The sequence below is a fragment of the Microtus ochrogaster genome, chromosome 10 (assembly GCF_000317375.1).
Source record: "Microtus ochrogaster isolate Prairie Vole_2 chromosome 10, MicOch1.0, whole genome shotgun sequence".
Classification (NCBI taxonomy): domain Eukaryota; kingdom Metazoa; phylum Chordata; class Mammalia; order Rodentia; family Cricetidae; genus Microtus; species Microtus ochrogaster.
In genome coordinates, this window is record NC_022016.1 from 40,092,465 (window position 1) to 40,107,322 (window position 14,858).

Below are 14,858 nucleotides of genomic sequence, written 5' to 3' on the forward strand. Positions count from 1 at the left end.
GCAAGTGCTCTTTCTCCAGACTCTTCAGAATTTCAGACTGTTGTTACAGCAGTTAATGAGCTCTGAATCATAGAAAAAGCCAAACCAGGGGAGGGGTCGATGGCTCAGTGAGGAAAATGTGCACTGTGTAAGCATTAGGGCTTGAATTCAGGTCCCCAGAAATCTATATAAAAAGCTGGGCTCAGCATTGTGTCTGCAACTTCAGTGCTGGAGGACCCCTATAGTTCACTGCCCAGTCCGCCTACATGAATAAAAAAGCTGCAGGTTTAGTGAGACAACTTGTCTCAAAAAATAAGGTAGAGAGTGAGTAAAGAAGATACTCCATGTCAGTCTCTGGCCTCTACATGTATGTGGGTACATGTACACATAGCCTCATAAACGTCACCCCCAAAGCTAAACTTAGGAAATCTGATAATCAGTTTTTGACCAAATTTATGGAGAAAAACCACTCTTCAATAACTATAATTATTCAGTGCGAAGCTGCAATATCATGCAACATTCTTAGCTCAGCTTTCCCCATAGCAGTACTCATCAAAATAGGGTTTTACAGGATTTCAATGTAAAAGATTTGTGCCTGAATTAGTTTGAGAAATGTTATTAAATAAATCTCAAAAGGTTTCTTTTTTCAGGACATCTTAGCACTGTTAATATAATAATGCCCATTTTGAATCCCACATGACATAACCAATTAAAGTCTTTTCTCTCTTACTGCCATAGCAGAAGAATGATCTATAGAATATCCTGTAAAGTTTTGCTTTAATGTAATCTGTATCCCATGGTGCGTGAATCAAGTAGTACCAAATATTTCTAGGTCTTCCAAAGCAAGTTTTGTTCTCTATTATGGCAAAAAGCTTCCTACAAAAATGACTGACATGTACTCTTACCATCAGAACCATCCAAGATTTTCACTGGAGAAATCGTGTAAGCTTTCAGATACTACACTGAATGTAGGCATGGGTGGTCAGTTTCTGTTTATATTCTTTCTGATACTATACTGAATGTAGGCATGGGTGGTCAGTTTCTGTTTATATTCTTTCTGATACTATAATGAATGTAGGCATGGGTGGTCAGTTTCTGTTTATATTCTTTTTGGGAGGGGGAGTAGGGTCTCACTGTGCAGTCTTGGCTGGCCTGAAACTCTCTGTAGACTGGGCTGGCCTCAAACTCCCAGAGATCCGCCTGCCCTAGCCTTCCAAGTGCTGGGATTAAAGGCATGTGCCACCACACCTAGTCTAGCTTCTGTTTTTGTTTTTTTGTTTATTTGTGCCCTAATCTGCTGGTGAAGAAGCCTGCCAAATTTAATGATGGAACACGCTCTTATGTTTGAAGACATCATTTGTATGAATCCCAGTGTATCAGTGATATTAAATATTTATGTGTGTGAAGAGAGCTAGTCCACTGCCCAGTATCTCATTTGTTTTTATCACTTCTGTATGCTTGCTTGAGGAATAATGTTTTAAAGCAATAGAAAGAAATCACCGTTAAGATTAATAGTTTATTATAAAAGAAATAAAATATACGTTGGTAAATTAGGGTTATGCTATACTCTTTAAAAACTCATCACTTGCATGCACACATTATTTATAAATATAAGTATATACAATTTCCACATTGTGGTTAGATAAAATATACTGCATTTGTACTACACATTTGCTTTATTTTGGTTTGGAAGTTGTACTATATAGTTTGTCCCATTTTTCAAAGATTCAAAGAAACTGAAAATGAAGTGCAAAGATAGAAATCTGCGAATCTCTATAAAGTAAAAAGGTCTGCTAAATAGTAAATGTTTTCCAAACAAGAAAACTAAAAAGACGAGACTTACATCTAGCAGTGTGTGAAGATGCTGATCCTGGAAAACACTGTGTAGAAAATCTAGGTCCTTTTCACTGCAGTCCGTGAGTGCGTGAATCTCTTCCAGGCTGTCCAGCACCTGCGACACAGCTCCTGGAGGTGCAATGGGAAAGAACTGCTAGCACATCATCACTGTTACACTACCTTGAAACCTTAAGCTTGCATTTAATAATAATAATGAGCTCAGGATTCAGAAGGCTCGCGTTTTTATGAAGGAGAGGCTTATATGTGCTTCATATCATTAAAGGGCACAATATTTTAAGTATTTATGTTCTCAACAAAATGTGTCTTTTGTTTTTAAAAGTGAACTTAAGTATGGATATTTAAATTAAAGCACTCTATAAACATAACTGGGCTACTGTGACAGAAGATCTGGGTGCAACAAGTTATACATCAGCTAAAGAGTAAGGGTAGAGAACCCCAAGGCATTGCAATATTATAGAAACAACATAGGTGGGCCTTTTACACATGGGCATTCTATCAAGAAACAACAGTCAACTATGGATAAGAGGCACAAAGCCTCAATTGAGAGATCTTGCTGCTTAAAATAAGCTTGCAAATTCTTTTATAGTTTTAGTTAGCAAAGACCCCAGTCAGTTTATTCCTCTTTAAACTTTACATCTGAAGTCAAGAGAACCAAAGTTACTCTCATTGTCTCAGGACATTATACAGACCCAAAGACAAAGGTTGGTAGACAAACAGGTGCATGCATAATGGACACATCCAAATACCACATGAAAGTTTTAGAAAATCATTTTTTAGGGCAGAGGAATGGAAGCATTATCAGTTTCCCTACATTTCCTCATGTTTAGCACACTAGGCAGGATCATTAGTGAAAGATACACATGAACATTATTAAAGTCATATACACAGCCTTAAAGAATGTGTCTTACTCTACAGACAACATGTAAATAAACATCTGATAAGAAGAATCCCTAGAGGCTTCAGCACATTTGTATATACCAAGAAAGTCTAAGAATAGGTACTTCATTCATAGTTATGTCCTCAGATTAGTGGTTCTCAGCTGGGTGGGAGATTTGGATTGTCCTCCAAGGGGACATTTCTTAGTGTCTGGGGCTAGTTTGGGTTGTCACAATAGCAGAAGTGAGGGTGGCTATTGGCCTGTAGGAGTAGAAGGTAGGTATGGTACTGAATATTCTCCAAGGTCTAGGACAGCACTTCACAACAAAGAGTTGCCTAATCCAAAATGTCAGTGCTGAGTTTATAAAAATCCTGTTTCAGACAAAAGTGAAATATTCTTAAGAACTGTTTCTAGTTCTTCTTGTCTTAGATTCCATTACAATACGTTTATTGGTAAGAATGTAAATCAGTGTTATTCCCCAGAAGGTAATCTGGCAACATATGTCAAAAAAACTTAAATGCTAATGTGTTTCAAACTGCTAATTTCATTTGCAAAAATTGACCTTAAAGAGAAAAATAAGATTTTGTACAAGGATATTTATCATATAAATGGAAGATAAATCTAATAGATAATGATTAGGTAAATTACAGGATGTTCACATAATGAAATATATAGATGAATAAAAATTTTTTGAAAAAACTAAAGATATAATAAAATTCTCATTATACAAAATTTAGAAAAGTAGAACAATAACCCATGTAACATATTTCCTAATTATGGTAAAAAAAAACCCAGACAGACAGACACACACACACACACACACACAGTGGAAAAGATAGGAATAAATCTACCAGAAGTGTAAGAGTAACTATTATTTCCCTACTGAGTTCATCCTGTTCTTGTTCATATGTTCCAAGGTTTCTACAATAGCAAAAACAAGTTGCTACCCAAGCTACTGATTTTCATAGTACTATTTAGCTACATTAAAGTTTTGCTGTTTAAGTTACAAATCTATCCACGTGGAAATTACTGTGGCTATTTAAAAATTGTCTTTATTTTGGGATAGTTATAGATGCAATGCACTTGTAAAAAATGACACAAAGATCTAAGTTCATTCAGTTTCCTCCAATATTGCTATATGACAAAAACCTTAGTAGACATCTCAGTCAGGATGATGATACAGGTAAAATAAGCTACAAACATCTGTCCCCACAAGGCATCTTCATGATGCCTCCAAGTCACTCATTTTCCTCCTGTTCTGCTCTTTCCTAAGCCCTGACAACTACCAATGTGTTCTTCACTTCTATAATTTTGTCTTTTTGTGATATTATATAAATGAAATCACATAGCACATAACCATTGGAGATTGGCTCTTTTTTTTTTAAAGTTTTTTTGAGACAGGGTTTCTCTGTCATTTTGGAGCCTATCCTGGAACTAGCTCTTGTAGACCAGGCTGACCTCAAACTCATAGAGATCCACCCCACTTTTACCTCCCAAATGCTGGGATTAAAGGTATGTGCCAACACCACCTGGCAGGAGATTGGCTCTTTTTTTAAGCCTGGCATACTTCTTTGCAGTCATCCAGTTTGCTCCTCTTTACTGCTGAGTTGTAGTCCATGGCATGAATATGCTAGTTTGACCATTTATTTGTTGAGAAGTAACAAGTGGTACTTTTAAATTTTGGATAATTTATGCCTATCAGGCTATTGAGATTTTCACCAGAAATATTAAGTAGGTTTTGAATGGGATAAAAAGGTACAACCAGTCCTCTGCCCCTGGTATTCCTGAAGGTGTATGGACAGATGCAATCTATTGCCTTTTACCCGCTTTTAGGATTTTTAGTTTGCTCAATGTAGTAACAAGCAAAACCCTCAAAGAACAACAAAACAACAACACACTGTAAAGTAACACAAAACCAACTTTGTTCATCCTTACTGAAAGATCTGCAAAGTTAAGAGAACATGTGGAAAAAAATTAGTCCCCAATGTCCCTATGAATCTTGAATTGCTTAAAGTACATCATCACTAGCAGAATTAAATGATACCGGGGTTATCAAATTGTTAAAATCAGTTCTAAAGTCCTAAACTTGTGAAACTAAAGCAACAAAAATATTAAGGAAATAGGTTTTTGTATACTTAAAGTCAGATAACATAAAACCTAGTTATTTTCGTTCAGTCATTTTAGTATTTTTTTGTGCTCATATATATAACTATATAGCAGCTTCCTAGTAAGATTAAAACAAAACCATCATGTATTAAATGAATACTAAGGTGGCCAGGCTGGTGAGTGGAACGCACTCCCGCTTGTACCTGACCAGGGTATATCACTAGTGGATCTGTGAACTCCCCAAGTACGTGTGTCTTTCTTGTCCTGTCAGCACATTCCACATGTCACTCACTGGACTTCTGTTTATTCCTTTTTTAAAGGGTTATAAAATCCCCAAGGCTGGTCTGTATGTTATATATTTTATAATGTCTACAAGCAGTGAACCGGATTGTCCCTTAGAATGATTAATAGGGGCTGGAGAGATGGCTTGTACTTATGATCACTTGCTGCTCTTGCAGAGGACCCAGGCTCAATTCCTAGCTCTCAATTGCCTGTAACTCCAGCTCTAGGGGGATTTGATGCCTCTTTCCTTTGTGGTCAACTGTACTCATGGCATACACCCCCTCCACACACATACAGTTAAAATAATAAAGATAAATTAAAAAGAGAATTAATAAGAACATCAGCTCTGAATTCTTTAGTTTCTATTATTTGCCAACATATAAAGGCAGATATCATTCCATCTTTCTAGATAGAGATTTGCTTTTCAAAGGTTCCTGCTAGGAAGTGGTAGAACTAGGTCTTAGCTTAAAAGTCTATGCTTTGCCTGACTTACTATACTAATTGCCTGGCTAGGAAGCACATAGGAAACTGCAACAGTCGTGGTTCATGCATAGATATAGAGGTTGGAAAAGAACTTGGCCCTAGTGCATCAGCCCATAACTAAGTTCCTTACTGAACTGAATGTTTTTCCTTTGTGCCAGGTGCTAGGTAGGGGCTTCAACGGAAAACAGAACTATGCTCTCAAGCCTCAAGGACCTCCGAAGTTGGTGTATGCAGAAGGCAAACTACACCCTGAAGTGAGTAATCCTGGGACAGGGTTGGGGAGGAAGAGGAGGATGAGCAGAAAGTCCCCGCTTTAACCACGGCATAAATCTGCTGATGGGGCCACTGGATGGATGTCTTTCTGAAAACATGGAAGACATCTGTTAGCCTACATTCCCATTGTCTCCAATGGTCTACTATACTTCTATCTGTCACTTCTGGAGGGACTTATAGTCCCTTACTAGTTTATACACAAATGGGATTCATTTAATGTACTCTCCCTCATGAAAGGGAACACTTCCCCAGTTGTACTTAAGTCATTGAAAAAAAGTCACTAAGTTTCTGTAATTATGTAGAATTGTTTCACTTAATTTTTCTTTCGTTTCTCAAATTGAATAAATGGTTTTGCTTTAATTTTAAAATCTTTCCTTTACCTGTGGCTGCTGTTGTTATTATTTTCAGAGCTGGAGATTGAAGTCAAGGCTCCATTCATGGCTGGCAGATACTCTTCTACTGAACTATACTCCATCCCAAACTGTGACCAATCCACAGCTTCTTTTTAAAGAACCAATTCTAGCCTTATTATTTCTTTATTGGCCTAGAACTTATAAGAGATCCTCCAGCCTCTGCTGTGCCATTGCCTGCAATCTTGTTATTTCTTTCTCTGTGTTTGACCAGCAGAACTACAAAACATATTTTGGGGCTGATGGATGTGTACAATTAGTATCCCTAATCAAGTACCAAACCCATCTAAAAGGCCCATAGTTCTTCAATGAAAGAAAAAAATAAATTAACATGGGGCTGGAGAGATGGCTTAGTACTAAAAGCAGTGATTGCACTTTCAGAGGACCCAGGTTGAGTCCCAGCAGCCACACAGTGGCTCACAACCATCTGTAACTCCAACTCTAGGGGATATAATGCTTCATCTGATCTTTGAGAGCACCAGAAACACATAGTGTACACACACACACACACACACACACACACACACACACACACACACACACACACACACGCGCGCAAAATATTCATACAAAATAAAACAAACCTGGGTAAAAATACATTGACATAAAGATTTTGGTAAGGTTTTCCCACTGCTATTGCTTCAGATTTAAAATACAGGCACTAGACACAGATGATTAAGCTGTTACTAGTATTCATTTTGTAGATCAATATTGTCATCTAGGAACAAATGACTTTTTTAAAGATTGAAAATGATACTTTCCTATAAAACCCTGGAATAAATGTTTAACTGCCTTAAAAAAACCAAACCAGTTAGCCAATAAGTAGTCCACAAGTTCTCCCTAGGAGACAGCTATCTAATGGCACAACCACAGGCATCCTATTTGCTTTTGTATTCTGGACTGTACCTTGTAGAGTGTGTGGTTCAAAAGGATGCTTTATCAATGATTCTTGATTAAAAGTATTTTTTCTAAACAAATTTTGAAGAATTTAGAGTTAAGTATTAAAATAGAAGATTTACCCACAGAAAACATTTTTATTTTTTGGAAACAGAATCTTGCTATGTAGCTCAGGCTGGCCTCAAATTCCTGTGTCAGTCTCCCAAGAGATGGGATTACAGGTGCGAGCTAGCATGCCTAGATAAAAATCAGAGTGGAAATTATTTTCATACAAATGTATGTATGGTAATTTGTGTTTTATCCTTGCTATCTGACGTGACTTGACAGCAACACTGTTAAGCAGGCAAATGCTTTTACATTTGAAAAACTGGAAGCTTATCAGGGTTCAATAACCTATCTGAGGGCTACTCTGAGATGGGAAGCAGAGAAATGAATCCTAGGACCCAACTATGACTCCTGTTCCACTGTTCTCTCTATAACCTTATATCACATATTACCTTGGCAATGCACCCACATCACATGTTCAGTAATGCTGTGCTTTCCAATTTCTATTCTCTTCTTAATCTCATTTGCATTTACCATATAAGATTCTTTTCTAGCATTTTGCTCAAACTTTTACACTGATACATTTACTAAAAGCAATTATATCCTGGCTTAGGATAATATTTTACACCGTTCATTCAGTAATCAAGTGTGTTTTTAAAAGTTCAGGTTGAAAATATTTCTATTTTTGTAAAGAATCTCATTTCTCAGAAAGTTTTTCTGAAAAGTCTTCTGATGCTATTATGAAACAATAGTAAAAACAGCATAAATATGTCAACTACTTTAAAAGTGTTTTCTAGGCCTATTTATTTAAAGGGGACTATGTTTTTAAGGTCAATAAAAGCTCTGGATCCAGAACAGTTTTATTTCAAGGGTGGTAAAGTCTCACAAAAAAATTACCAAGTGAAAATAAACCTCAAAGGACAAAATAATAATGCTTAAACTACGTGGTTCTCAGTGTCAGTGTAGTCTGAGTCCCTCTCAAAACCTTTCCCCCACTTAGCGAACTATGAACAACTCCAAACAGGCAGAAAGTCTGAGAACCACCCAGCCCACAGAGTCGTTCACAGCTTGTTGTACGGATCTATCACTTTATAGCTAGCTATCCACTGGCAAATCACTTTATTTCTCATTCACGGCAAAGTAAGTGGTGAGTGGCTAACACCAGTCACTTCACTCTTGAACAGTTCAGCAGAGATTTCAATTCTTCCCTAGATAAAACTGAAATACAGTAAAGTATATGAATCTCAAGTTTACCATTCAATGGGCTTGGGTGCTCCAATGTTTACCTGTAGTTATTTCAAGAAAGATCTGTGTGCATTTCTTGTGTACATACATTTCTTGTACAGCTAAGCAACATGGCAACACTGGCAAATGCAGCATGTGAAGGCAACCCACTCCTTTTGAAGGGTAAGCAATACCGTCTATTGCCCACTTCAGCAGAGGCTCATTAGCACAACACTGTCCCACTGTGCATACTCTTATCACCCACTAAGAGCCTCTCCCTTGACAACATGATACCTTGTTTAAAGATAGGGTTTCATTACGTAGCTCAGGCTAGCCTTGAAGTTATGATTATCCTGTCTCATCCTTCTTGGGTGCTGAGATTATAGATGTTAACCCTGTCCCCAGCTAAGCAATATCATGTTTATATATTTTGTTTTGCCAGATTTGGTGGCACATGTCTTTAAATGTCAGCACTCAGGAGATAGAGGAAGGCAGATCTCTGTGAGTTCAGGGCCAGCCAGGGCTACATAGTGAGACCTGGTCTCAAAATTTTTTCTTAATCAAAAGTGTACTTTATTAAGTTAACTCACCAATTTAAATATAATCTGCCATCACTCAAAAATATGGCCCCATCTAACTGCAGCCCATCTCTTCTTACCACCATCTCCTAGTCAACAGCTTTTATTTTCAGCGTCTAAAGCAAATTCAGCATTTTAATCAAGCTATAATTATCTAATAGTAAATCCCACAATGGAAACTGTACTTTAAATTCTGGTATGTGTACTATATGCAGTTCCAGTTGTGAAAATTTGCACATGATAATAATGTCTTAGATTCCTTATATGTAGATTATGGTATAGGTACCTCAAAAATGTATTATCTTAAGTTTCTTAAGCAACTCTACATATATACATATATATTTCATCAGTATACATAGGCTATAATTCTAGTGACATCATGTTTATTAAAATGATTGGTTTCCAAGAAGTAATATTCTTTCTTTCTTTATTTTTACTTTGGGTTTTTTTTTGAGACAGGATGTCTCTATGCAGCTCTGGCTGTCTTGGAACTCACTAAATAGACCGTGCTGGCCTTGAACTCATAGAGATCTCCTTGCCTCTGCTTCTCAAGTCCTAGGGCTTAAAGGTGTGTGACAGTAGGCATAAATAGTAACATTTTTTGAGCATGATTTTTTCAAAGTACTTTAACAATATTTGGCTATCCCTTAAATGGCCATTTGTGTAACGTTTTACACAGACTAGTAAGTATGACGGATAGGACGCTCATCTTCAATTGTGATGATAGGCGCATGGTTGATTAAAAGGGATAGTGAGAGAGGAATAAGGAAAGAGGAAAGAAGGAAGAAGAGATTGATTGCTTAATTGTTTTCTATTTTTGTATTTATTTATATTTCATATTTCTATTTTATATTTTAAAATATAATATTGATTTATATTTTTACATTTATATACTGGCATGGATATATAGGTAGCTTCTGGGTCCCTAAGATCCTGTCCCCTGCTATATACTGTTTGTGATCAACTCCTTTTCCTGGCATGGGGACTGAGCATATAGAATGGCACTTCTGTGGCAAGGTTAAAAATTGTTCCCTGTCTTGGAAAAACAAGGGCACAACTCTTGGCTTCTCTTTAGTCATTTGTGTTGGGGCAGTAAGCTGCCAGGTTGTGAACAGTCTTATAGACAAGGTCACAGCCAGTGAGGAACAGAAATTTTCTATTAACTACTGGGTGAGTCATGCCTTCAAAGGGGGATGGCAGCTCTGGAGCACCACTGCAAGAGATCTTTTGGCAGGGGCACTTAGGAAAGCCATGGCCCTACTTCTGATCCACAGGCACTGCACGGAGAATGAAGCAATCCAGTACTCAGCCATAGACTACCAGTAGATGATGGGATTTTTGTACTGGCTGCAAATTTAGCTATAAATACCAAATGAACAAAAGTGGCAATGAATTTAATTGTTAGCACTCAGATTTTCTAATTTATCTTTGTCTCTTATTTACTTTCCTTTAGTAAGCATCACTTTGAAGTAAAGTTTTATTTTGCATTTTGAATACTGACGTTAATGCAAACTACCCACTTTATCTGGACTGCCTCAGTTTTACTTACATATGTGTGCATATTTCTTACAGATTAATTTCCCCACATATTCAGATTACATCTTTTTGCAATTAAGGTAAACCCATCATTACTATTCGCTATTATTTATTTTTTTTGAGACAGGGCTGGTCTTCTATGTGTGACTCCCCTGCCTCACCCTCCTGAGTGCTGGGGTTGCACCTGTGTAACTCTATGCCTTCTGAGAACTATATTTAATGGTCAAGTTGTTCAAGGACATGGTTTCAGGGCTCATTTCACAGCCCAACATTAATAAACTGAGAAAGGACTCTGTATCAGCAACAAACCCCACTCATGTATGAAACTGTCAAAAGGAAACTCACTTACCCTAAAAGTTTTCTTGAAACTTCAAAATAAAATGTTATCTTGTCCCTGAATGAATATATTTGTGTTTGAAATTCACATGTGAAATAATATTAAGTGTGGTTGAAAATTTAACTCTGCCTCCTTTTGACTTTTGAAATAAGTGAGAAATTAAGTTGAATAGCAATGCCCCAGGAAATCAATACATACGAGTTCTCATTTTATGGTCAGACAGTGTAAAATTCACATTTAAACATCTAAACACAAACAGCCGTGGAAAAGTCAAGCCAATTATGAACCATGCAAAGCCAAACACTTTTGCATAAAGATAAACCTTAGAGGAAAACAAAGGGATACCTACTTTCTGCTGCTAGAAGTCCTAGGAGGAAGGCAGCATATGGACAAAGGACAAACATGATTTTAGAGCAAGCAGGTCATCAAGCCATAGTTGGGCCCACTAGATAAGCCACAAGCACAGTCACCCAGTCGACACCAACCCCCCCCCAAAAAAAATTTCACACATCAGTCACTGGGATCTAATTCTAAATTCTTTGCTTTGGAATATGAAAACAGACTATTTCCACTTTGAATTAAGTAGCAAAGTAACTGTTTACGATAAGATTAACCTTAAGGAATCTAGTAAATACATAATGAAGGTCATAAAAATCAAAATAGAAAAGTATCTTTAAGAAAAAAATGTGTTACATTACAATAGCATAACCTAAACATGTCAAACTTTTCTTTGGATGACAAGCTGGGGAGCTTATTAATTTTTAAATACTCACATTTTCTCAAATGCATACACATTACGATGTTAAACTTTAATTTAAGGATATAACATGCTGCATTTTGTGGGCAAGCAGTAATAGTCTCTGTCCTCAAAAAAATGTTGTAGAGAGAATTTTAAGAAAATTTGGGACACAAAATTGGGATTGCCAATTATTACTTTTGTTAGGCTTATGTAAAAAAAGTACCAATCTATCACTCTGTAAGAACAGAAAAGGTGAGCCGGGCGGTGGTGGCGCACGCCTTTAATCCCAGCACTCAGAAGGCAGAGGCAGGCGGATCTCTGTGAGTTCGAGACCAGCCTGGCCTACAGAGCTAGTTCCAGGACAGGCTCCAAAGCCACAGAGAAACCCTGTCTCGAAAAACCAAAAAAAAAAAAAAAAGAACAGAAAAGGTATTATGAAAGATAGAACACGAGGACAGTCAGTGTAAAGAATGAGCAGTGGTGAAATACACTGTTTTGTCTTCCCAGCCCTTTTTCTGCCCAGCCCCCAGCAGTACCCTACAAGTATAGGTTCTGCAGCTATTTCTCTCTTTTTTGTCTTGGATGCATTTGCAGGTAATCACAAAATGTGCTTCTCGTTTTGTAGTATAAAACAAATCCATACAAATTCAAACAGAAAGACAGGAAAGGTTAACTTTGGGAATTTAAAATGAACAAGTATAAGGATAAATAGAGAAGATTTTGGGTTTGAAAATTAATGGAAATACTAAAAAGAAGATGGAAGTAATGGAAAACAAATGCAGCTATTTTCATTTACAGAATTGCAAAGCTCTATTTGAGTCTAGATAAAATACAGAAATGGCTTTTTTTTTGGCAGCGGCTGCATTAGTGTTGGCTGCAGAGAGGACACGGTAGCCAGATGGCTGCTTGGTCAGTAATGTTGATTAGGGCAGAATGCCTTCCACAAAAGGCTTAGTATTAAAAATTAATTTTAGAAATGTATAAATAATTTCTCTTAGCTATGTGAAGCGTGTAGGAAAATTTACACTTTTCTTTAAAAACCTTCTTTGCTTTTGACTTCTGACTACATAAAAATTTCCTCTTCATTTATGGTAGTGACTTACATCTAGATTTTAATTCTTCTACTTTTTGTTTGTAGTACCCATAAAGCATCACTGAAAAAAATCCTTTACAGGGAATTGCCGTAGCCATTTAAAATATACATTGCTTAGAAGATCATGAAATTTCCAGATTAAAGAAAAGAGAAGAGAGAAAAAGAACGTAACAAAGTGAGAATGCAGGAAAGGGATGCCAAGAAGGAATGCTCAACTGTGAACAATTAATGTGAGATCTTGCAATTTGGCTACAAGATGGTGGAAGAAGCTTTTTTGTCGTTACTTAAAAACGACAAAAACTAAGAAACTGTTTCAACCAAATCATTTAAAGATTGTACTAAAGAAGGGAAAACCTAGATGATAAAGTATGTTTAATATAAATAAGCATGTCTACAAATATAATTTCTTTCTGTAAAGAAAAAATTTCAACTTTTTCAGAAAAAGAACACCTACATCCTCATTATGTTCTCAGTGGGTAGAGAGGTAAATATTAATTAAAGGCAAATTCTGGAGATTAGGTTTACAAAGTGATTTACAAGGAGTACAACGTTTTCTAGAAAGTGACAGTATAGACATTGAGCACACATCTCAAAGAGATAATTTATTCTAAATATAGTACAAATTGTGAATCTAGTATGTCATCACAAATATGAAATAAAATCCATGCCTGGATACACTCTCCCTACATAGGGTCAACTGTAATCTATGCTGAAAGCCAGAAGAGAAATGGTCAAGCTCTAAAAATTGTCCAGGAAATGGGAACAAAATATAACGGGGGGGGGGGGGGAGGACAGAGACGAACTGATCCGAGCATGTGTATAATGACAACTATGCCCCAGGCCACTGCACCATAAGGGCTCAGGCAGGTCCTGGGGCAGCACAAGAGGAAGCCTCTGGGCTTTCTCCCCCGTCACTTCTCTAAGATTCTGAATGTGTTTGGAAATCACCTTCACTCAAAAGAGGAAGATTCATATCCCGATTGGTAAAAGTCAAAAGGAGGAAGTACACACCTGCTGGATTGGGAAACTCAGTCCTGTCATTTTGCATATGGTGTAGATACACACATACTGCTTGGTAAGAGATTGAGTCTGTGTGTGCACATATGTGCATGAAGAGAGACAAGAAGCATAAACACTGACATTTCTAGAACCACCAAGGAAAAAGCACTCTTATATTGCTGACTTTGGGAATACTGCTCATGCTGTAGGAAGGGTCTCAAGTCTGAATTCTAATGCTCATATACAAATATTATAGAAACCAGTTTAGGCATATAAAAGTCAAATTAGAAGGAAAAATCCAACCACATAAAAATTGTCTTGAACAGAAGTAAAGATGATGCTCGATGACATACAACGCAAGAGCTAAGGAAATAAACCAGAAGGAGCCCATGTCCAACACTGGACAGCCAGGATCCAGAAGCTGGATGGCTGAGAGACCTAGGGTAGAACCAACATGACTGACAAAAGGTCAATGAAATTATTCCTAACGATATTCTGCTATACTCATAGATCAGTGTCTGGCCCAATCATTATCAGAGAGGCTTCCTCCAGCAGCTGATGGGAGCAGATGCAGTGACCCACAGCCAAACATTAGGCGGAGCTTGGGGAACCCCTCATAAGAGTTGGAGGAAGGATTGTAGTAGCCAGTAGGGCCAAGGACACCACAAGAAAATGATCCACCACGAAAATGATCCACAGAACCAAGTAAGCAGGGCTCATAGGGGCTCAGCGAGACTGAAGTGGCAACCACATAGCCTGCATGGGTCCGGGCTAAGTCCTCTGCATGTGTGCTGTGGTTGTTTAGCTTGGGGTTTTTGTTGGATTCCTAACAGTGGGAGTCGGGGGTGGGGTGGTGTCTCTGACTATTTGCTGCTCATGGAACCCTTTTCTTTCTGCTGGGCTTCCTCGATATGAGGGCTTGTGCCTAGTCTTACTGCATTTTGTTATGCCTTGTTGAGCTGATACTAGTGGGAGGCCTGTTCTTTTCTGAAGGGAAATGGAGGAGCAGTGGATCTGGGAAGAAGGAAGTGTGAGGGAGGACTGGGAGCAGAGGACGGAGGAAAGGCTGTGGTAGGGATGTATTGTATGAAAGAAGAATAAATAAAAAGGAAAAAAGAGATCTGAGCACTTTGCATCTAAACT

General features: G+C 37.6%; 1 protein-coding gene across 15 annotated transcripts in view; it reads right to left on the reverse strand.

The window, feature by feature from the left end:
* The window catches only part of Cask (calcium/calmodulin dependent serine protein kinase), a 320,516-nt gene that overhangs the window by 72,865 nt on the left and 232,793 nt on the right, over nt 1-14,858 (reverse strand). For 10 of the 15 annotated variants that reach the window (XM_005352874.3, XM_005352873.3, XM_005352871.3 and 7 more), the window contains exons 11-12: nt 11,234-11,251; nt 1,823-1,944 (exon numbers count right to left, since the gene is read on the reverse strand). In XM_005352874.3, coding sequence (XP_005352931.1) covers nt 1,823-1,944; nt 11,234-11,251 — 140 coding nt within the window. The remainder of the gene's footprint in view (nt 1-1,822; nt 1,945-11,233; nt 11,252-14,858) is intronic. The other 5 variants (XM_005352875.3, XM_013348391.2, XM_005352872.3 and 2 more) reach the window with 1 other exon arrangement.